At 53.7% G+C, this 22,250-nt stretch overlaps 1 protein-coding gene across 1 annotated transcript in view; it reads right to left on the bottom strand.

Annotated features, from left to right (window-relative positions):
- supt16h (SPT16 homolog, facilitates chromatin remodeling subunit) overlaps positions 1-18,429 on the bottom strand; it is a 107,057-nt gene extending 88,628 nt beyond the window's left edge. The window contains exons 1-2 of the mRNA XM_085984291.1: positions 18,255-18,429; positions 9,181-9,273 (exon numbers count right to left, since the gene is read on the bottom strand). Of these exons, the coding sequence (XP_085840417.1) occupies positions 9,181-9,273; positions 18,255-18,320 (159 nt within the window). The 5' untranslated portion in view covers positions 18,321-18,429. The remainder of the gene's footprint in view (positions 1-9,180; positions 9,274-18,254) is intronic.
- Positions 18,430-22,250: the final 3,821 nt, after the last annotated feature.

The raw sequence follows: 22,250 nt of genomic DNA, 5'->3' as shown, positions 1-22,250 counted from the left end.
ACCTCTCTCTCCCCCCACTGCCGACCCTGTCTCTCTCCCCCCCTCACTCACCACCTCTCTCCCCCACTGCCGACCCTGTCTCTCTCCCCCCCCTCACTCACCACCTCTCTCCCCCCACTGCCGACCCTGTCTCTCTCTCCCCCTCACTCACCACCTCTCTCCCCCCACTGCGACCCTGTCTCTCTCCCCCCCCTCACTCACCACCTCTCTCCCCCCACTGCCGACCCTGTCTCTCTCCCCCCCTCACTCACCCACCTCTCTCCCCCCACTGCCGACCCTGTCTCTCTCTCCCCCTCACTCACCACCTCTCTCCCCCCACTGCCGACCCTGTCTCTCTCCCCCCCCTCACTCACCACCTCTCTCCCCCCACTGCCGACCCTGTCCCTCTCCCCCCCTCTCTCACCACCTCTCTCCCCCCACTGCCGACCCTGTCTCTCTCCCCCCCCTCACTCACCACCTCTCTCTCCCCCCCACTGCCGACCCTGTCTCTCTCTCTCCCCCCTCACTCACCACCTCTCTCCCCCCACTGCCGACCCTGTCTCCTCTCCCCCCCTCACTCACCACCTCTCTCCCCCCACTGCCGACCCTGTCTCTCTCTCACTCACCACCTCTCTCTCCCCCCACTGCTGACCCTGTCTCTCTCCCCCCCCTCACTCACCACCTCTCTCCCCCCACTGCTGACCCTGTCTCTCTCCCCCCCTCACTCACCACCTCACCCCCCCCACTGCCGACCCTGTCTCTCTCTCCCCCTCACTCACCACCTCTCTCTCCCCCCACTGCTGACCCTGTCTCTCTCCCCCCCTCACTCACCACCTTCTCTCCCCCCCACTGCCGACCCTGTCTCTCTCCCCCCTCACTCACCACCTCTCTCCCCCACTGCCGACCCTGTCTCTCTCCCCCCCTCACTCACCACCTCTCTCTCCCCCCACTGCCGACCCTGTCTCTCTCCCCCCCTCACTCACCACCTTCTCTCCCCCCACTGCCGACCCTGTCTCTCTCTCTCCCTCACTCACCACCTCTCCCCCCCACTGCGACCCTGTCTCTCTCCCCCCTCACTCACCACCTCTCTCCCCCCACTGCCGACCCTGTCTCTCTCCCCCCCTCACTCACCACCTCTCTCTCCCCCCACTGCCGACCCTGTCTCTCTCCCCCCCTCACTCACCACCTCTCTCCCCCCACTGCCGACCCTGTCTCTCTCCCCCCCCTCACTCACCACCTCTCTCTCCCCCCACTGCCGACCCTGTCTCTCTCTCCCCCTCACTCTCACCACCTCTCTCCCCCACTGCCGACCCTGTCTCTCTCCCCCCTCACTCACCACCTCTCTCTCCCCCCACTGCCGACCCTGTCTCTCTCCCCCTCTCTCTCCCCCACTCACCGACCCTGTCTCTCTCCCCCCTCACTCACCACCTCTCTCTCCCCCCACTGCCGACCCTGTCTCTCTCCCCCCCCACTCACCACCTCTCTCTCCCCCACTGCCGACCCTGTCTCTCTCCCCCCCTCACTCACCACCCTCTCTCCCCCCACTGCCGACCCTGTCTCTCTCTCCCCTCACTCACCACCTCTCTCTCCCCCCACTGCCGACCCTGTCTCTCTCCCCCCCTCACTCACCCACCTCTCTCTCCCCCACTGCCGACCCTGTCTCTCCCCCCCTCACTCACCACCTCTCTCCCCCCACTGCCGACCCTGTCTCTCTCTCCCCCTCACTCACCACCTCTCTCTCCCCCCACTGCCGACCCTGTCTCTCTCCCCCCCTCACTCACCACCTCTCTCTCCCCCACTGCCGACCCTGTCTCTCTCCCCCTCACTCACCACCTCTCTCTCCCCCCACTGCCGACCCTGTCTCTCTCTCCCCCCTCACTCACCACCTCTCTCTCCCCCCCACTGCGACCCTGTCTCTCTCTCCCCCTCACTCACCACCTCTCTCTCCCCCCCACTGCCGACCCTGTCTCTCTCCCCCCCTCACTCACCACCTCTCTCCCCCACTGCCGACCCTGTCTCTCTCCCCCCCTCACTCACCACCTCTCTCTCCACCCACTGCCGACCCTGTCTCTCTCCCCCTCACTCACCACCTCTCTCTCCCCCCACTGCCGACCCTGTCTCTCTCCCCCCCTCACTCACCACCTCTCTCCCCCACTGCCGACCCTGTCTCTCCCCCCCTCACTCACCACCTCTCTCTCCCCCCACTGCCGACCCTGTCTCTCTCCCCCCCCTCACTCACCACCTTCTCTCTCCCCCACTGCCGACCCTGTCTCTCCCCCCCTCACTCACCACCTCTCTCTCCCCCACTGCCGACCCTGTCTCTCTCTCCCCCACTGCCGACCCTGTCTCTCTCCCCCTCACTCACCACCTCTCTCTCCCCCCACTGCCGACCCTGTCTCTCTCCCCCCCTCACTCACCACCTCTCTCCCCACTGCCGACCCTGTCTCTCCCCCCCTCACTCACCACCTCTCTCTCCCCCCACTGCCGACCCTGTCTCTCTCCCCCCCTCACTCACCACCTCTCTCTCCCCCCACTGCCGACCCTGTCTCTCCCCCCCTCACTCACCACCTCTCTCTCCCCCCACTGCCGACCCTGTCTCTCTCTCCCCCACTGCCGACCCTGTCTCTCTCCCCCTCACTCACCACCTCTCTCTCCCCCTCACTCACCACCTCTCTCTCCCCCCACTGCCGACCCTGTCTCTCTCCCCCCCTCACTCACCACCTCTCTCTCCCCCCACTGCCGACCCTGTCTCTCGCCCCCCTCACTCACCACCTCTCTCCCCCCACTGCCGACCCTGTCTCTCTCCCCCCCTCACTCACCACCTCTCTCTCCCCCCCCACTGCCGACCCTGTCTCTCTCCCCCCTCTCACCACCTTCTCCTCCCCCCCCACTGCCGACCCTGTCTCTCTCCCCCCTCACTCACCACCTCTCTCCCCCCACTGCCGACCCTGTCTCTCTCCCCCCTCACTCACCACCTCTCTCTCCCCCCACTGCCGACCCTGTCTCTCTCTCCCCCTCACTCACCACCTTCTCTCCCCCCCACTGCCGACCCTGTCTCTCTCCCCCCTCACTCACCACCTCTCTCCCCCCACTGCCGACCCTGTCTCTCTCCCCCCCTCACTCACCACCTCTCTCCCCCCACTGCCGACCCTGTCTCTCTCCCCCCCTCACTCACCACCTTCTCTCCCCCCCCACTGCCGACCCTGTCTCTCTCCCCCCTCACTCACCACCTCTCTCTCCCCCCACTGCCGACCCTGTCTCTCTCCCCCCCTCACTCACCACCTCTCTCTCCCCCCCACTGCCGACCCTGTCTCTCTCTCCCCCTCACTCACCACCTCTCTCCCCACTGCCGACCCTGTCTCTCTCCCCCCCCTCACTCACCACCTCTCTCTCCCCCCACTGCCGACCCTGTCTCTCTCCCCCCCTCACTCACCACCTCTCTCCCCCCACTGCCGACCCTGTCTCTCTCCCCCCTCACTCACCACCTCTCTCTCCCCCCACTGCCGACCCTGTCTCTCTCCCCCTCACTCACCACCTCTCTCTCCCCACTGCCGACCCTGTCTCTCTCTCCCCCTCACTCACCACCTCTCTCCCCCCCACTGCCGACCCTGTCTCTCTCCCCCCTCACTCACCACCTCTCTCTCCCCACTGCCGACCCTGTCTCTCTCTCCCCCTCACTCACCACCTCTCTCCCCCCCACTGCCGACCCTGTCTCTCTCCCCCCCTCACTCACCACCTCTCTCCCCCCACTGCCGACCCTGTCTCTCTCCTCCCCCTCACTCACCACCTCTCTCTCCCCCCCACTGCCGACCCTGTCTCTCTCCCCCCTCACTCACCACCTCTCTCTCCCCCCCACTGCCGACCCTGTCTCTCTCTCCCCCTCACTCACCACCTCTCTTTCTCCCCCACTGCCGACCCTGTCTCTCCCCCCCTCACTCACCACCTCTCTCTCCCCCACTGCCGACCCTGTCTCTCTCTCCCCCTCACTCACCACCTCTCCCCCCCCACTGCCGACCCTGTCTCTCTCTCCCCCTCACTCACCACCTCTCTCTCCCCCCACTGCCGACCCTGTCTCTCTCCCCCCCTCACTCACCACCTCTCTCCCCCCCTGCCGACCGTCTCTCTCCCCCTCACTCACCACCTCTCTCCCCCCACTGCCGACCCCTGTCTCTCTCCCCCTCACTCACCACCTCTCTCTCCCCACTGCCGACCCTGTCTCTCTCCCCCCTCACTCACCACCTCTCTCCCCCCCACTGCCGACCCTGTCTCTCTCTCCCCCTCACTCACCACCTCTCTCCCCACTGCCGACCCTGTCTCTCTCCCCCCTCACTCACCACCTCTCTCCCCACTGCCGACCCTGTCTCTCTCCCCCCTCACTCACCACCTCTCTCTCCCCCCACTGCCGACCCTGTCTCTCTCCCCCCCTCACTCACCACCCTCTCTCTCCCCCCACTGCCGACCCTGTCTCTCTCCCCCTCACTCACTCACCTCTCTCTCCCCCCACTGCCGACCCTGTCTCTCTCCCCTCACTCACCACCTCTCTCCCCCCACTGCCGACCCTGTCTCTCTCCCCCCCCTCACTCACCACCTCTCTCTCCCCCCACTGCCGACCCTGTCTCTCTCCCCCCCTCACTCACCACCTCTCTCTCCCCCCACTGCTGACCCTGTCTCTCCCCCCCCTCACTCACCACCTCTCTCTCCCCCCACTGCCGACCCTGTCTCTCTCTCCCCCTCACTCACCACCTCTCTCCCCCCCACTGCCGACCCTGTCTCTCTCCCCCCCTCACTCACCACCTCTCTCTCCCCCCACTGCTGACCCTGTCTCTCTCCCCCCTCACTCACCACCTCTCTCCCCCCACTGCCGACCCTGTCTCTCTCCCCCCCCTCACTCACCACCTCTCTCCCCCCACTGCCGACCCTGTCTCTCTCCCCCCCCTCACTCACCACCTCTCTCTCCCCCCACTGCCGACCCTGTCTCTCTCCCCCTCACTCACCACCTCTCTCCCCCCCACTGCCGACCCTGTCTCTCTCTCCCCCTCACTCACCACCTCTCTCTCCCCCACTGCCGACCCTGTCTCTCTCTCCCCCCCCACTGCCGACCCTGTCTCTCTCCCCCCCTCACCTCACCACCTCTCTCTCCCCCCCACTGCCGACCCTGTGTCTCTCTCCCCCTCACTCACCACCTCTCTCCCCCCCCAACTGCCGACCCTGTCTCTCTCCCCCCCTCACTCACCACCTCTCCCCCCCCACTGCCGACCCTGTCTCTCTCCCCCCCTCACTCACCACCTCTCTCCCCCCACTGCCGACCCTGTCTCTCTCTCCCCTCACTCACCACCTCTCTCTCCCCCACTGCCGACCCTGTCTCTCTCTCCCCCCTCACTCACCACCTCTCTCCCCCACTGCCGACCCTGTCTCTCTCCCCCCTCACTCACCACCTCTCTCTCCCCCACTGCCGACCCTGTCTCTCTCTCCCCCTCACTCACCACCTCTCTCCCCCACTGCCGACCCTGTCTCTCTCTCCCCCTCACTCACCACCTCTCTCCCCCCACTGCCGACCCTGTCTCTCTCCCCCCTCACTCACCACCTCTCTCTCCCCCCACTGCCGACCCTGTCTCTCTCCCCCCTCACTCACCACCTCTCTCCCCCCACTGCCGACCCTGTCTCTCTCCCCCCCTCACTCACCACCTCTCTCTCCCCACTGCCGACCCTGTCTCTCTCCCCCCTCACTCACCACCTCTCTCCCCCCACTGCCGACCCTGTCTCTCTCCCCCCTCACTCACCACCTCTCTCCCCCCACTGCCGACCCTGTCTCTCTCCCCCCCTCACTCACCACCTCTCTCCCCCACTGCCGACTCTCTGTCTCTTGCTCCCTCTCCCCCTCACTCACCTTCCTCCCGGACCAGCAGCGTGACGGCGGGAATCCCATTGGCGTTCTCGCTGCCCTTGGTGTTGGCCACCTGTTTCAGGAACTCCACCTTCTTCTTGCTGGCCATGAAGACAATCTTGTCCTCGCAAAAAAACCATGATGGTGTCTGTCAGCTCGTAGCCAAACAGCCAAGTCTGGGAAGAGGACAGAGCCGCAGAGATCAGGATCGCAGGAGAGCACAGGGAGGGGGAGGGGTAGAGGCCGAGGGAGGGGGTGAGAGGCCGAGGGAGGGAGGGAACATAAGAAAAAGGAGCAGGAATAGGCCACTTGGCCCCTCGAGCCTGCTCCGTCATTCAATAAGACCATGGCTGATCTTGGGCTCAAAGCCACTTCCCCGCCCACTCCCCATAACCCTTCACCCCCTTATCTTGCAAAAATCTGTCTGTGCTGCCTTTCTTTAGGAATTTATGTTAGTTTTCCAGTTAATTCAGGGGTTTGAGTAATTTGGGTCGATTTCCATTGTGTGCCGCCACCTAGTGGATATTTGGTACCTAGCAACTGCAGTAAACTACTGTATATCACAGACCTGCAGCCACACATGGTCTGGGAAGTTATATTCTTGTCACGCTCCAGCCTTGGACACCATTTGTCTGTAAGTACTTGAGAACGTTAGAGATGAGTACACTATATTTTGCAGAAAATGTTTAGTTTGTAACTTTTCTCTGTAAGCAAACTTACACAGCTAGCCATGAAGTGCTCGCTCTCTGTCCAGCTGGTGGCATAGTGGTTAGCACTGTTGCCTCACAGCGTCAGGGACCCGGGTTCGAATCCGGCCTCGGGCGACTGTCTGTGTGGAGTTTGCACATTCTCCCCGTGTTTGCGTGGGTTTCCTCCGGGTGCTCCGGTTTCCTCCCACAGTCCAAAGATGTGCGGGTTAGGTTGATTGGCCATGATAAATTGACCCTTAGTGTTAGGGGGATTAAATACGTGGGGTTACGGGGATAGGGTGGGATGTGTGTCGGTGCAGGCTCGATGGGCCGAAATGGCCTCTATCTGCACTGTGGGGTTTCTGTGATTCTGTGAACGTTATAGATGATTAGTGTACACTATAATTTGCAGAAAATGTTTAGTTTGTAACTTTTCTCTGTAAGCAAACTTACAGAGCTAGCCGTGAAGTGCTCGCTCTCTGTCTAGCTGGTTAACGTGTAGCTGTATTTTGATGCACTATGTACAGGGCTAATTTAAAGAGAATGCCTTTCAGTTTGCTAAATGTATATTCACAGTAAGCTGTGTTTCCACGTGTTTTGGTAAGTTACATGCCAAATGTACTGTGTTGCTCAGACGTACCTAAATCTGTGTATGCATATCAGTTATGTGCTTGTACACTAATGTGTGCTTCCATTTCTGTGTTGTATTTCAGTTTCACAGTAAGAATCTTTCAGTAAAGTTTACAAGAAAAGTCAAGCCTTGTGATTTTTATGGGAAGATATCAAGTTGTTAGCTACCTGTCTAGCTCTGCATAGGAACGCGCTGCGAGGGCAGAATACTGTCTATCTCCACTTTAAATGTATTTAATGACCCAGCCTCCACAGCTCTCTGGGGCAGAGAATGCCACAGGTTTCCCTGCGTTTATACTCCATTCCCTTTGAAATAAAGGCCAACATTCCATTTGCCTTTTTGATTACTTGCTGTACCTGCATGCTAACTTTGTGTGTTCATGCACAAGGACCCCCAGGTCCCTCTGAACTGTAGCATTTTGTAATCTCTCCATTTAAATAATAATTTGCTTTTTTATTTTTCCTGCCAAAGTGGATAACCTCGCACTTTCCCACATTATACTCCATCTGCCACATGTTTGCCCACTCACTTAGCCTGTCTATATCCCTTTGCAGGTTATTTGAGTCCTCTGCACAACTTGCTTTCCCACCCATCTTTGTATCATCCGCAAACTTGGCTACATTACACTCGATCCCTTCATCCAAGTCATTAATGTAGATTGTAAATAGTTGGGGCCCCAGCACCGATCCCTGTGGCACCCCACTAGTTACCGTTTGCCAACCGGAAAATGACCATTTACCCCGACTCTCTGCTTTCTGTTAGTTAGCCAATCCTCTATCCATGCTAATATATTACCCCCCAACCCTGTGAGCTCTTGTGTAGTAACCTTTTATGTGGCACCTTATCGAATGCCTTCTGGAAATCCAAATACACCACATCCACTGGTTCACCTTTGTCCACCCTGCTCGTTACCTCCTCAAAGAACTCCAGCAAATTATTAAACACTAGCTGAAGTGCCCGGCGGTGCGAGGGATTTTTGAGGGCATGATTTTCCTTTCCTAAAACCATGCTGACTCTGTTTGACTGCATTATGTATTTTCAAATGCCCTGCTACTGCTTCCTTAATGAAGGACTCCAGCATTTTCCCAACGGCAGATGTTAGGCTAACTGGTCTATAGTTTCCTGCTTTCTGTCTCCCTCCTTTCTTAAATAGGGGTGTTACATTTGCGGTTTTCCAATCCGCTGGGACCTCTCCAGAGTCCAGGGAATTTTGGTATATTGCAACCAATGCATCCACTATCTCTGCAGCCACTTCTTTGAAGACCCTGGGATGCAGGCCGTCTGGTCCAGGGGACTTGTCATCTTTTAGTCCCATTATTTTAACAAGTACTATTTCCTTAGTGATAGTCTTTAGTTCCCCCCCTCCCTGTGGCCCTTTGATTATCCATTATTGGGATGCTGTTAGTGTCTTCTACCGTGAAGACAGATACAAAATATTTGTTCAGAGTCTCCTGCCAATTCCCCATTCACCATTATTAATTCCCCAGTCTCATCCTCTAAGGGACCAACGTTTACTTTAGCTACTCTCTTCCTTTTTATATACCTGTAGAAGCTCTTACTATCTGTTTTAATGTTTCTCGCCAGTTTACTCTCATAATTCATCTTCTCTCATTATTTATTTAGTCATCCTTTGCTGGTTGTTAAAAATTTCCCAATCCTCTGGTCTCCCACCAATCTTGGCAACATTGTATGCCTTCGTTTTCAATTTGATACCATCCTTTACTTCCTTAATTAGACACGGATGGTGCTCCCTTCTCTTAAAATCTTTCTTTCTCACTGGAATATTTTTTTGTTGAGAGTTATGAAACATCTCCTTAAATGTCCGCCACTGCATTTCAACGGTCTTACCCGTTAATTTATTTTTCCAGTCCACTTTAGCCAGTTCTGCCCTCATGCCATTATAACTGCCTTTGTTTAAGATCGGGCGGGGGAGAGGTGACGTGGGGAGAGGGGCTTGTGGGCTGGTTGTGGGGTGCAGGGGGGGGAGGTTAGTTTACCTGTAACGCTGTGGACTTTGCGTAAACAATCTCCTCATCGACCCCCACCGATACCACGATGGCATCAACTTTACTGTATTCATCTTCGCCTTTCTGGGGAGAGGGAGCAAGATTCAGATTAGATCCCGAGAATAGGTAACATAACCCCCAAACACCCTCTCAAAAACTGCCCCTCCAACAGTGCAGCGCTCCCTCAGTACTGCCCCTCTGACAGTGCAGCGTTCCCTCAGTACTGCCCCTCCGACAGTGCGGCGCTCCCTCAGTACTGCCCCTCCGACAGTGCAGCGCTCCCTCAGTACTCCCCCGACAGTGCGGCACTCCCTCAGTACTGCTCCTCCGACTGTGCGGCACTCCCTCAGTACTGCCCCTCCGACAGTGCAGAGCTCCCTCAGTACTGCTCCGCCGACAGTGCGGCGCTCCCTCAGTACTGCCCCTCCGACAGTGCGGCGCTCCCTCAGTACTGCCCCTCCGACAGTGCGGCGCTCCCTCAGTACTGCCCCTCCGACAGTGCAGCGTTCCCTCAGTACTGCCCCTCCGACAGTGCGGCACTCCCTCAGTACTGCTCCTCCAACAGTGCGGTGCTCCCTCAGTACTCCCCCTCCGACAGTGCGGCGTTCCCTCAGTACTGCCTCTCCGACAGTGCGGCACTCCCTCAGTACTGCTCCTCCCTCAGTACTCCCCCTCCGACAGTGCGGTGCTCCCTCAGTACTCCCCCTCCAACAGTGCCGCGCTCCCTCAGTACTGCCCCTCCGACAGTGCGGCGCTCCCTCAGTACTGACCCTCCGACAGTGCGGCGCTCCCTCAGTACTGCCCCTCCGACAGTGCGGCGCTCCCTCAGTACTGCCCCTCCGACAGTGCGGCGCTCCCTCAGTACTCCCCCGACAGTGCTGCGCTCCCTCAGTACTCCCCCGACAGTGCAGCGCTCCCTCAGTACTGCCCCTCCAACAGTGCGGCGCTCCCTCAGTACTGCCCCTCCGACAGTGCGGCGCTTCATCAGTACCAGCAGTAAACGAGGTCACCAATAAGGTAGATAAGCGAGAGTCTATGGACTTTATCGAAATGGACTTCCAGCAAGCCTTCGATAAGGTTCCACCCAAGAGATTATCGGCAAAAATGGGAGCACACAGAACTGGAGATAGTCTTTCGACTTGGGTTGGAAATTGGTTGGGAGATGGGGGACGAGAGTTTGGAGAATGGGTATGTACTGAAACTGGCAGGATGTGACTTGTGGTGTCCCCCAGGGATATGTACTGGGGCCTCCGCTTTTCCCTATATTTATCAATGACTTGGATAAAGGAATAGCGAGCTGTATATCCAGCTTTGCTGACGACACTAAGTTAGGAGGCTCAGTAAATAGTGTGGACCGGAGCAGGCAGCTGCAAAGGGACATCGACAGATTCAGTGCGTGGGCAAAGCTGTGGCAAACGCAGTTCAGTGTGGGGAAAGTGTGAGGTCACCCACATGGGGCCCAAGAAAGATAGATCAGAGCGTTTTCTGAACGATGAGAGACTCGGAACTGAGGAGGAGCAGAGAGATTTGTAAAGATACTTAAAAAGTACTTGGATGTGCACTTGGGATGCTGTAACCTGCAGGGCTACGGACCAAGAGATGGGAAGTGGGATTAGGCTGGATAGCTCTTTGTTGGCCGGCGCGGACACGGTGGGCCGAAATGGCCTCCTTCCGTGCTGTAACTTTCTGTGATTCTATGAGACTTAGGGCTCGGCTAAAAGCTAGTTGACAGGTACAAAAAAAAATCAGAAAGGCGAATGGAATGTTGTCCTTTATCGCAAGCGTTGGATACAAAGGGGAGAAAGTCACGTTACTGTTATATAAAGCTCTGAGACCCCCATCTGGAGTAACTTGTGTTCAGTTCTGGGCACCGCACCTCAGTAAGGCAAAATTGGCCTCTGACGGGGAGCAGGGCAGATTCACCAGGCTGATACCGGGGCTAAAAGGGTTAAATTGCGAGGACAGGTTGCACAGACTGGGCTTGTACTGCCTCGAGTATAGAAGAATAAGGGGTGATCTAATCGAGTTGTTTAAGATGATTAAAGGATTCGACAGGGGAGACGGAAAGAAACTATTTCCTCTGGGGGGGGGGGGTGGGGGGAGTCCAGAACAAGGGGGCACCACCTTAAAATTAGAGCCAGGCCGTTCAGGGGTGATGTCAGGAAGCACTTCTTCACACAAAGGGTGGTGGAAATCTGGAACCCACCCCCCCCCCCCAAAAAGGCTGTGGATGCTGGGGGTCAATTGGAGCTTTCAAGACTGAGGTCGATAGATTTTTGTTGGGTAAGGGTATCGAGGGATACGGAGCAAAGATGGGTAGACGGAGGTGAGGTACAGATCAGCCATGATCTAATTGAATGGTGGAACAGGCTCGAGGGGCTGAATGGCCTCCTCCTGTTACTATAACCACTGCTGTACCTGCCCTGGGAGTGTTTGATGGGACAGTGTAGAGGGAGCTTTACTCTGTATCTAACCCGTGCTGTACCTGCCCTGGGAGTGTTTGATGGGACAGTGCAGAGGGAGCTTTACTCTGTATCTAACCCGTGCTGTACCTGCCCTGGGAGTGTTTGATGGGGCAGTGTAGAGGGAGCTTTACTCTGTATCTAACCCGTGCTGTACCTGCCCTGGGAGTGTTTGATGGGACAGTATAGAGGGAGCTTTACTCTGTATCTAACCCGTGCTGTACCTGCCCTGGGAGTGTTTGATGCGACAGTGCAGAGGGAGCTTTACTCTGTATCTAACACCATACTGTACCTGCCCTGGGAGTGTTTGATGGGACAGTGTAGAGGGAGCTTTACTCTGTATCTAACCTATGCTGTACCTGCCCTGGGAGTGTTTGATGGGACAGTGTAGAGGGAGCTTTACTCTGTATCTAACCCCGTGCTGTACCTGCCCCGGGAGTGTTTGATGGGACAGTGTAGAGGGAGCTTTACTCTGTATCTAACCCGTGCTGTACCTGCCCTGGGAGTGTTTGATGGGACAGTGTAGAGGGAGCTTTACTCTGTATCTAACCCGTGCTGTACCTGTCCTGGGAGTCTTTGCTGGGACAGTGTAGAGGGAGCTTTTCTCTGTATCTAAACCTGTGCTGCACCTGCCATGGGAGTGTTTGATGAGACAGTGTAGAGGGAGCTTTACTCTGTATCTAACCCGTGCTGTACTTGCCCTGGGTGTGTTTGATGGGACAGTGTAGAGGGAGCTTTACTCTGTATCTAACCCTGTGCTGTACCTGCCCTGGGAGTGTTTGATGGGACAGTGTAGAGGGAGCTTTACTCTGTATCTAACCCTTGCTGTACCTGCCCTGGGAGTGTTTGATGGGACAGTGTAGAGGGAGCTTTACTCTGTACCTAACACGTGCTGTACCTGCCCTGGGAGTGTTTGATGGGACAGTGTAGAGGGAGCTTTACTCTGTATCTAACCCGTGCTGTACCTGCCCTGGGAGTGTTTGATGGGACAATGTAGAGGGAGCTTTACTCTGTATCTAACCCGTGCTGTACCTGCCCTGGGAGTGTTTGATGGGATAGTGTAGAGAGAGCTTTACTCTGTATCTAACCCGTGCTGTACCTGCCCTGGAAGTGTTTGATGGGACAGTGTAGAGGGAGCTTTACTCTGTATCGAACCCATGCTGTACCTGCCCTGGGAGTGTTTGATGGGACAATGTAGAGGGAGCTTTACTCTGTATCTAACCCGTGCTGTACCTGCCCTGGGAGTGTTTGATGGGATAGTGTAGAGAGAGCTTTACTCTGTATCTAACCCGTGCTGTACCTGCCCTGGAAGTGTTTGATGGGACAGTGTAGAGGGAGCTTTACTCTGTATCTAACCCATGGTGTACCTGCCCTGGGAGTGTTTGATGGGACAGTGCAGGGAGAGCTTTACTCTGTATCTAACCCGTGCTGTACTTGCCCTGGGAGTGTTTGATGGGACAGTGTAGAGGTAGCTTTACTCTGTATCTAACCCGTGCTGTACCTGCCCTGGGAGTGTGTGATGGGACAGTGTAGAGGGAGCTTTACTCTGTACCTAACCCGTGCTGTACCTGCCCTGGGAGTGTTTGATGGGACAGTGTAGAGGGAGCTTTACTCTGTATCTAACCCGTGCTGTACCTGCCCTGGGAGTGTTTGATGGGACAGTGTAGAGGGAGCTTTACTCTGTATCTAACCCATGCTGTACATGCCCTGGGAGTGTTTGATGGGACAGTGTAGAGAGAGCTTTACTCTGTATCTAACCCGTGCTGTACTTGCCCTGGGAGTGTTTGATGGGACAGTGTAGAGGGAGCTTTACTCTGTATCTAACCCATGCTGTACCTGCCCTGGGAGTGTTTGATGGGACAGTGTAGAGGGAGCTTTACTCTGTATCTAACCCCGTGCTGTACCTGCCCTGGGAGTGTTTGATGGGACTGTGTAGAGGGAGCTTTACTCTGTATCTAACCCCGTGCTGTACCTGCCCTGGGAGTGTTTGATGGGACAATGTAGAGGGAGCTTTACTCTGTATCTAACCCTGTGCTGTACCTGCCCTGGGAGTGTTTGATGGGACAGTGTAGAGGGAGCTTTACTCTGCACCTAACCCGTGCTGTACTTGCCCTGGGTGTGTTTGATGGGACAGTGTAGAGGGAGCTTTACTCTGTATCTAAACCGTGCTGTACCTGCCCTGGGAGTGTTTGATGGGACAGTGTCGAGGGAGCTTTACTCTGTATCTAACCCCGTGCTGTACCTGCCCTGGGAGTGTTTGATGGGACAGTGTAGAGGGAGCTTTACTCTGCACCTAACCCGTGCTGTACTTGCCCTGGGTGTGTTTGATGGGACAGTGTAGAGGGAGCTTTACTCTGTATCTAAACCGTGCTGTACCTGCCCTGGGAGTGTTTGATGGGACAGTGTAGAGGGAGCTTTACTCTGTATCTAATCCGTGCTGTACCTGCCCTGGGAGTGTTTGATGGGACAATGTAGAGAGAGCTTTACTCTGTATCTAACCCGTGCTGTACCTGCCCTGGGAGTGTTTGATGGGGCAGTGTAGAGGGAGCTTTACTCTGTATCTAACCCGTGCTGTACCTGCCCTGGGAGTGTTTGATGGGACAGTGTAGAGGGAGGTTTACTCTGTATTTAACCCATGCTGTACCTGCCCTGGGAGTGTTTGATGGGACAATGTAGAGAGAGCTTTACTCTGTATCTAAACCTGTGCTGTACCTGCCCTGGGAGTGTTTGATGGGACAGTGTAGGGGGAGCTTTACTCTGTATCTAACCCGTGCTGTACCTGCCCTGGGAGTGTTTGATGGGACAGTGTAGAGGGAGCTTTACTCTGTATCTAACCCATGCTGTACCTGCCCTGGGAGTGTTTGATGGGACAGTGTAGAGGGAGCTTTACTCTGTATCTAACCCCGTGCTGTCCCTGCCCTGGGAGTGTTTGATGGGACAGTGTAGAGGGAGCTTTACTCTGTATCTAACCCGTGCTGTACCTGCCCTGGGAGTGTTTGATGGGACAGTGTAGAGGGAGCTTTACTCTGTATCTAACCCGTGCTGTACCTGCCCTGGGAGTGTTTGATGGGACAGTGTAGAGGGAGCTTTACTCTGTATCTAACCCGTGCTGTTCCTGCCCTGGGAGTGTTTGATGGGACAGTGTAGAGAGAGCTTTACTCTGTATCTAAACCTGTGCTGTATCTGCCCTGGGAGTGTTTGATGGGACAGTGTAGAGGGAGCTTTACTCTGTATCTAACCCGTGCTGTTCCTGCCCTGGGAGTGTTTGATGGGACAGTGTAGAGAGAGCTTTACTCTGTATCTAAACCTGTGCTGTATCTGCCCTGGGAGTGTTTGATGGGACAGTGTAGAGGGAGCTTTACTCTGTATCTAACCTGTGCTGTACCTGCCCTGGGAGTGTTTGATGGGACAGTGTAGAGGGAGCTTTACTCTGTATCTAACCCGTGCTGTACCTGCCCTGGGAGTGTTTGATGGGACAGTGTAGAGGGAGCTTTACTCTGTATCGAACCCGTGCTGTCCCTGCCCTGGGAGTGTTTGATGGGACAGTGTAGAGAGAGCTTTACTCTGTATCTAAACCTGTGCTGTATCTGCCCTGGGAGTGTTTGATGGGACAGTGTAGAGGGAGCTTTACTCTGTATCTAACCGGTGCTGTACCTGCCCTGGGAGTGTTTGATGGGACAGTGTAGAGGGAGCTTTACTCTGTATCTAACCCGTGCTGTTCCTGCCCTGGGAGTGTTTGATGGGACAGTGTAGAGAGAGCTTTACTCTGTATCTAAACCTGTGCTGTACCTGCCCTGGGAGTGTTTGATGGGACAGTGTAGAGGGAGCTTTACTCTGTATCTAACCCCGTGCTGTACCTGCCCTGGGAGTGTTTGATGGGACAGTGTAGAGGGAGCTTTACTCTGTATCTAACCCGTGCTGTACCTGCCCTGTGAGTGTTTGATGGGACAGTGTAGAGGGAGCTTTACTCTGTATCTAACCCGTGCTGTACCTGCCCTGGGAGTGTTTGATGGGACAGTGTAGAGGGAGCTTTACTCTGTATCTAACCCCGTGCTGTACCTGCCCTGGGAGTGTTTGATGGGACAGTGTAGAGGGAGCTTTACTCTGTATCTAACCCCGTGCTGTACCTGCCCTGGGAGTGTTTGATGGGACAGTGTAGAGGGAGCTTTACTCTGTATCTAACCCGTGCTGTACCTGCCCTGTGAGTGTTTGATGGGACAGTGTAGAGGGAGCTTTACTCTGTATCTAACCCGTGCTGTACCTGCCCTGGGAGTGTTTGATGGGACAGTGTAGAGGGAGCTTTACTCTGTATCTAACCCGTGCTGTACCTGCCCTGGGAGTGTTTGATGGGACAGTGTAGAGGGAGCTTTACTCTGTATCTAACCCGTGCTGTACCTGCCCTGTGAGTGTTTGATGGGACAGTGTAGAGGGAGCTTTACCCTGTATCTAACCCGTGCTGTACCTGCCCTGGGAGTGTTTGATGGGACAGTGTAGAGGGAGCTTTACTCTGTATCTAACCCCGTGCTGTACCTGCCCTGGGAGTGTTTGATGGGACAGTGTAGAGGGAGCTTTACTCTGTATCTAACCCCGTGCTGTACCTGCCCTGGGAGTGTTTGATGGGACAGTGTAGAGGGAGCTTTACTCTGTATCTAACCCGTGCTGTACCTGCCCTGTGAATGTTTGATGGGACAGTGTAGAGGGAGCTTTACTCTGTATCTAACCCGTGCTGTACCTGCCCTGGGAGTGTTTGATGGGACAGTGTAGAGGGAGCTTTACTCTGTATCTAACCCGTGCTGTACCTGCCCTGGGAGTGTTTGATGGGACAGTGTAGAGGGAGCTTTACTCTGTATCTAACCCGTGCTGTACCTGCCCTGTGAGTGTTTGATGGGACAGTGTAGAGGAAGCTTTACTCTCTATCTAACCCGTGCTGTACCTGCCCTGTGAGTGTTTGATGGGACAGTGTAGAGGGAGCTTTACTCTGTATCTAACCCCGTGCTGTACCTGCCCTGGGAGTGTTTGATGGGACAATGTAGAGGGAGCTTTACTCTGTATCTAACCTGTGCTGTACCTGCACTGTCGGAGGGTCAATACTGAGGGAGCGCTGCACTGTCGGAGGTGCCGTTAAACCATCTGCCCTCTCAGGTGGACGTAAAAGATCCCACGGACACTACTGCAGGATACTGTGGATGCTGGAAATCTGAAATCTTGAGTTCTGATGAAAGATCATCAACCTGAAGTGTTAATGCTGTCTCTCTCCAGAGATGCTGACTGACCTGCGGAGTGTTTCCAATTTGTGCTTAAAATCACAATTTATACATTAAATGATAATTTGTATCTAAACAGCGATCACAGGAGTTTACAATGGGAAACAACGACCGCTGCAAAGAAATCCGGCGTGTTCGAGACCCACTTAAATCGATTCGGCGAAGATCAGTTTAATGGGGCGAGGATCTGATCGGATTTAATAGCTTCCTTCATTTGCAACAGAAACCAAAGTACGTCATTGGCTGTGCAACACTTTGGGACGCTCCGAGCTGGTGAAAGGCGCTGTCGTTCCTGTGGTTCTGCAGCGCCACCACTGGCGGGCAGGTGCAACCGCAGCGTGACACGTTGACATAGGAAATTCCCATTGCAACGGCGGTCACAGGAGTTTACAACGGGAAAACCTGACCGCTGCAAAGAAATTGGGTGCGTTCGAGGCCTGTTTAATGGGACGAGGATCTGCTCGGATTTGAAGCGCTTTGGGACATCACGAGGTGCTGGAAAATGCAAGTTTATTTTTAATGTAAGCTGGCTTGGGACGTGAATAAGTTTAATTTGTTTCTTTAAACAATATTTTAAATGCAATTTTAGCAAACTCGAGGATAGATTTTTGTACCAGATTGCAAAGGGCAACTTTTAATGAGATTTTGGAGACTTTAAATGGCGATTATTTCAAGATTAAACGTGCATTAGCATCAATACAAATCTGCTAGTTGTCTTATCAATAAAACTCATTTAATCAGCTTTTAATGTATAAATTATAATTAAAAATCAGCTTATGTGTAAATAAATTATTAAAATCAGCCATTGATATAAATGATTTAAATCAGCTTATGTAAATGATTTAAAGCAGGTTTTTACATATAAATCCTCATTTAAATCAGCTTTTAAAATATAAATTATACTTTTAATCAGCTTTTCAGATATAAATGACCATTTTAATCCGTTTTTTAGATGTAAATTGTCATTTTAATCCGTTTTTTAGATGTAAATTATCATTTTAATCCATTTTTTAGATGTAAATTATCATTTTAATCAGTTTTTTAGATATAAATAATCAGCTATTAATGCATACATTAAAATTTAAATCAGCTTTTACGGTATAAATTATAATTTAAATCAGGTTTTTAGCTATAAATGATGGTTTTAGCCAAGCTTCCCGGTGTAAATGATGAGGTTTGAGGCTCGGGTCCCGCCACTCCAGGCCGCGGCTCCGCGGCTGTGACTGGGCCCGAAGCCTGGGGCTGGCGTTCGGAGCTGGGCCCGGGGCCGAGGTGCTCGGTGCCGGGGAGGAGAGGAGGGTGGTTGCGGCCCCGGCCTGCCCGCCCGCTCGCCTTTTACCTTCCAGTGGTTGTAGAGCCGCTTGAGCCGCCGGTAATAGGCCTCCTTGTCCAGGCTGACGGCCATGCTGCGCTGCCGGAGCCGCGGTCTCCGCCTCCTCCCGCCACCCGGGGCCCGGCAAATGGCCGCCCGGCCGCCTCAACCCGCATGCGCACTGCCGTCACTCACCACCTTCCTCACTACACCGCATGCGCACTGCCGTCACTTTCCCCTTCCTCACAACTCCGCATGCGCAGCGCCGTCACTTTCCCCCTTCCTCACTACTCCGCATGCGCACTGCCGTCACTTCCCCCTTCCACACTATTCCGCATGCGCAGTGCCGTCAATTTCCCCATCCTCACTACTCCGCATGCGCACTGCCGTCAATTTCCCCATCCTCACTACTCCGCATGCGCAGTGCCGTCAATTCCCCCTTCCACACTACTCCGCATGCGCACTGCCGTCAATTCCCCCTTGCACACTATTCCGCATGCGCACTGCCGTCACTTCCCCCATCGACGCTACGCCGCATGCGCGGCGCCGTTCCACTCAACTCCACATGCGCACTACCAACATTCACCCCTCATCGACGCTACACCGCATGCGCATTGCCGTCCCTCATCCATGGGACGCCACTGCGCCTGTGCACTGCCGTCACTCACTCAAACCACACTATGCCGCATGCGCGGTGAAGAGGAGGGGTGAACGGAGGGGAGTGGGCGGGGCCAAGTCGTAGCCGTCAATAAATTATATACTTAGTTTTTATAAAATCCACCTCCTCCTCCGCGCTTTAAATTATAGAAAGAATCTGAGATTTGAATAAATTAAATGTTAATGACGATTTATGTAAATAAAGGGGGCGGGGCTGAGACAAGGGGCGGGGTTTATTATAATACACCCGCTCGCCTGGTCCCTTCACTAATTTATATATAATTTATCTCTTGTTTCTCTTTAATGAAATTATTTCACTCGCTGTGCGGAATTTTTCTTTTGAAAAAAATAATTTATGTAAATGAAGGAGGCGAGTTTCCGAAGAGCAGTACGCATGCGCGGCCGGCCAACGGGCGGAGCTAAGATTAACGCTGCTTTTTATTTAAAAATTCATTTTCGAAAGATTTGCTTTTTAGAAAAACTGCCCATGGGTCGATTTTAATTTGTCTTATTTTATGATTTGTTAAATTTTAATGGTGAGGGGGCGGGGTTTTCAGGACCTGATTGACGGGCGACCGTGGCGACGTCTTGACGTAAGGGCATGCGCCTGACGTCATGAGGGAAGAGCTTGCACCTGACGTAATGTTTGCATGATGTCATCAGGTAAGGGCTTGAGCCTGACAAGTCTTAAAGAAGCCACACCCAGTTTTAAATCAATCACAGACTGAGATTATTGAAAGGATTTTTCCCCATTGGAAAAACTGAATTAAATAAATCACTCAAAAGAATTTAAATTAAAAATGGTCTGGTTAATTTGAGTTGCGTTTTTTCAATCGTTCGTTGCAGAGAGCCGCCACAGGCTCGACGGGTCAAATGGCCTCCTTCTGCGCTGTGACCGTTCTACAATTCTAGGCGCGCAATGTTTAAATGACATCACGCCAACCAGCCAGGCGGAGGAGCGCGGTGCGCACAAAATTAACACCTGACCTCAGCCCCCCAAACCCCTAACCCTATCCTAAATACTTGAACTAAAGACCCAATTTATAATGGGAAACAAAGAAATGGTTGACCAATTAAATACATACTTTGGTTCTGTCTTCACAAAGGAGGACACAAATAACCTCCCAGATATGTCAGGGAACATAGGGTCTAATGAAAGGGAGGAACTGAATGAAATCAGTATTTGTAGGGAAATGGTGTTAGGGAAATTGATGGGATTGAAGGCCGATAAATCCCCAGGGCCTGATAATCTACATCCTAGAGTACTTAAGGAAGTGGTCCTCAAAATAGTAGATGCATTGCTGGTCATCTTCCAAAATTTTATAGACTCTAGCTACCCTCCAATCCATGGGAACTGTGCCAATGTTTACCACCTTTTTTGAATAGTGGGGTGAGAAAAAACAGGGAATTACTACCGATATCGGTAGTGGGGAAAATGCTAGAGTCCATGATAAAAGATGTAATAGCAGAGCACCTCGAAAACAGTGACAGGATCGGACAAAGTCAACATGGATTTACAAAAAGTAAATTGTGCTTGACTAATGTACTGGAATTTTGAGGATGTAACTGGTAGAATAGATAAAGGGAGAACCAGTGGATGTGGTGTATTTGGACTTTCAGAAGGCTTTCGATAAGGTCCCGCATAAGAGATTAGCGTGTAAAGTTAAGGCACATGGGATTGGGGACAAGGTACTGACTTGGATAGAGAACTGGTTGGCAGACAGAAAGCAAAGAGCTGGAATAAACGGGTCTTTTTCTGAGTGGCAGGCAGTGACGAGTGGGGTACCACAGGGATCGGTCCTCGGACCCCAGCTATTCACAATGTATATTAGTGATCTAGATAAGGGAACTAGATGTAATATCTCCAAGTTTGCAGATGACACAAAGCTGGGTGGGCGTGTGTGCTGTGAGGAGGATGCCGAGAAACTCCAGTATGATTTGGACAGGTTGGGTGATTGGACAGATGCAGTATAATGTGGATAAATGTGAGGTTATCCACTTCGGTGGCAAAAACAGGAAGGCAGTATATTATCTGAATGGCAATAAATTGGGAGAAGGGGAAGTGCAACGAGACCTGGGTGTTGTTGTGCACCAGTCACTGAAGGTAAGCATGCAGGTGCAGCAGACGGTTAAGAAGGCAAATGGTATTTTGGCCTTTGTTGCAAAAGGGTTTGAGTACAGGAACAAGGATGTCTTGCTGCAGTTGTACAGGCCTTGGTGAGACCACACCTTGAGTATTGTGTGCAGTTTTGGTCGCCTTATCTGAGGAAGGATGTTCTTGCCATGGAGGGAGTGCAGCGAAGATTCCCCAGACTGATACCCGGGATGGCAGGAATGACGTATGAGGAGAGATTGGGTCGATTGGGCTTATACTTGCTGGAGTTCAGAAGAATGAAAGGGGATCTCATTGAAACTTATAAAATTCTAACAGGACTAGACAGACTAGATGCAGGAAGGATGTTCCCGATGGCGGGGGAGTCCAGAACCAGGGGTCACAGTCTAAGGATAAGGGGTACACCATTTAGGACTGAGATGAGGAGGAATTTCTTCACCCAGAGAGTGGTGAACCTGTGGAATTCTCTGCCACAAAAGGCAGTTGAGGCCAATTCATTAAATATATTCAAGGAGTTAGATATATTTCTTAAGGCTAAAGGGATTAAGTGATATGGGGAGAAAGCAGGGACCGGGTACTGAATTTGGATGATCAGCACGGTGGCATAGTGGTTAGCACTGTTGCCTCACAGCGCCAGGGACCAGTGTTCGAATCCGGCCTCGGGTGACTGTGCAAACTCCACACAATCTCCACATGTTTGCGTGGGTTTCCTCCGGGTGCTCCGGTTTCCTCCCACAGTCCAAAGATGTGCGGGTTAGGTTGATTGGCCATGATAAATTGACCATTATTGTTAGGGGGATTAAAATATGTGGGGTTACAGGGATAGAGTGGGATATGTGTTGGTGTAGGGGTTACGGGGATCGGGTGGGATGTGTCGGTGCAGGCTCGATGGGCCGAAATGGCCTCTATCTGCACTGTGGGGTTTCTGTGATCTCATTAAATGGCGGAACAGGCTCGAGGGGCCGAATGGCCTACTCCTGCTCCTATCGTCTGTTTCTATCTATCTGTCCTGCTGCCTTCAGGGATCTATGTACATGCACACCAAGGTCCCTCTGATCCTGTGTCCTGCCATTCATTGTGTATTCCCTTGCCTTGTTATTCCTCCCAAAATGCATCACCTCACACTTTTCAGCGTTAAATTCCATTTGCCACTGTTCTGCCCATCTGACCATCCCGTCCATCATCCTGCAGCCTGAGGCTTCCCTCCTCGCTATTTACCACGCCACCAATTTTCGTGTCATCTGCGAACTTAC

Source organism: Somniosus microcephalus, chromosome 4, assembly GCF_052327205.1.
Source record: "Somniosus microcephalus isolate GS21.2 chromosome 4, FLI_Smic_1.0, whole genome shotgun sequence".
Taxonomy (NCBI): Eukaryota; Metazoa; Chordata; class Chondrichthyes; order Squaliformes; family Somniosidae; genus Somniosus; species Somniosus microcephalus.
Note: the sequence above shows the minus strand (reverse complement) of the source record. Positions and strands in the feature narration are given on the sequence as shown.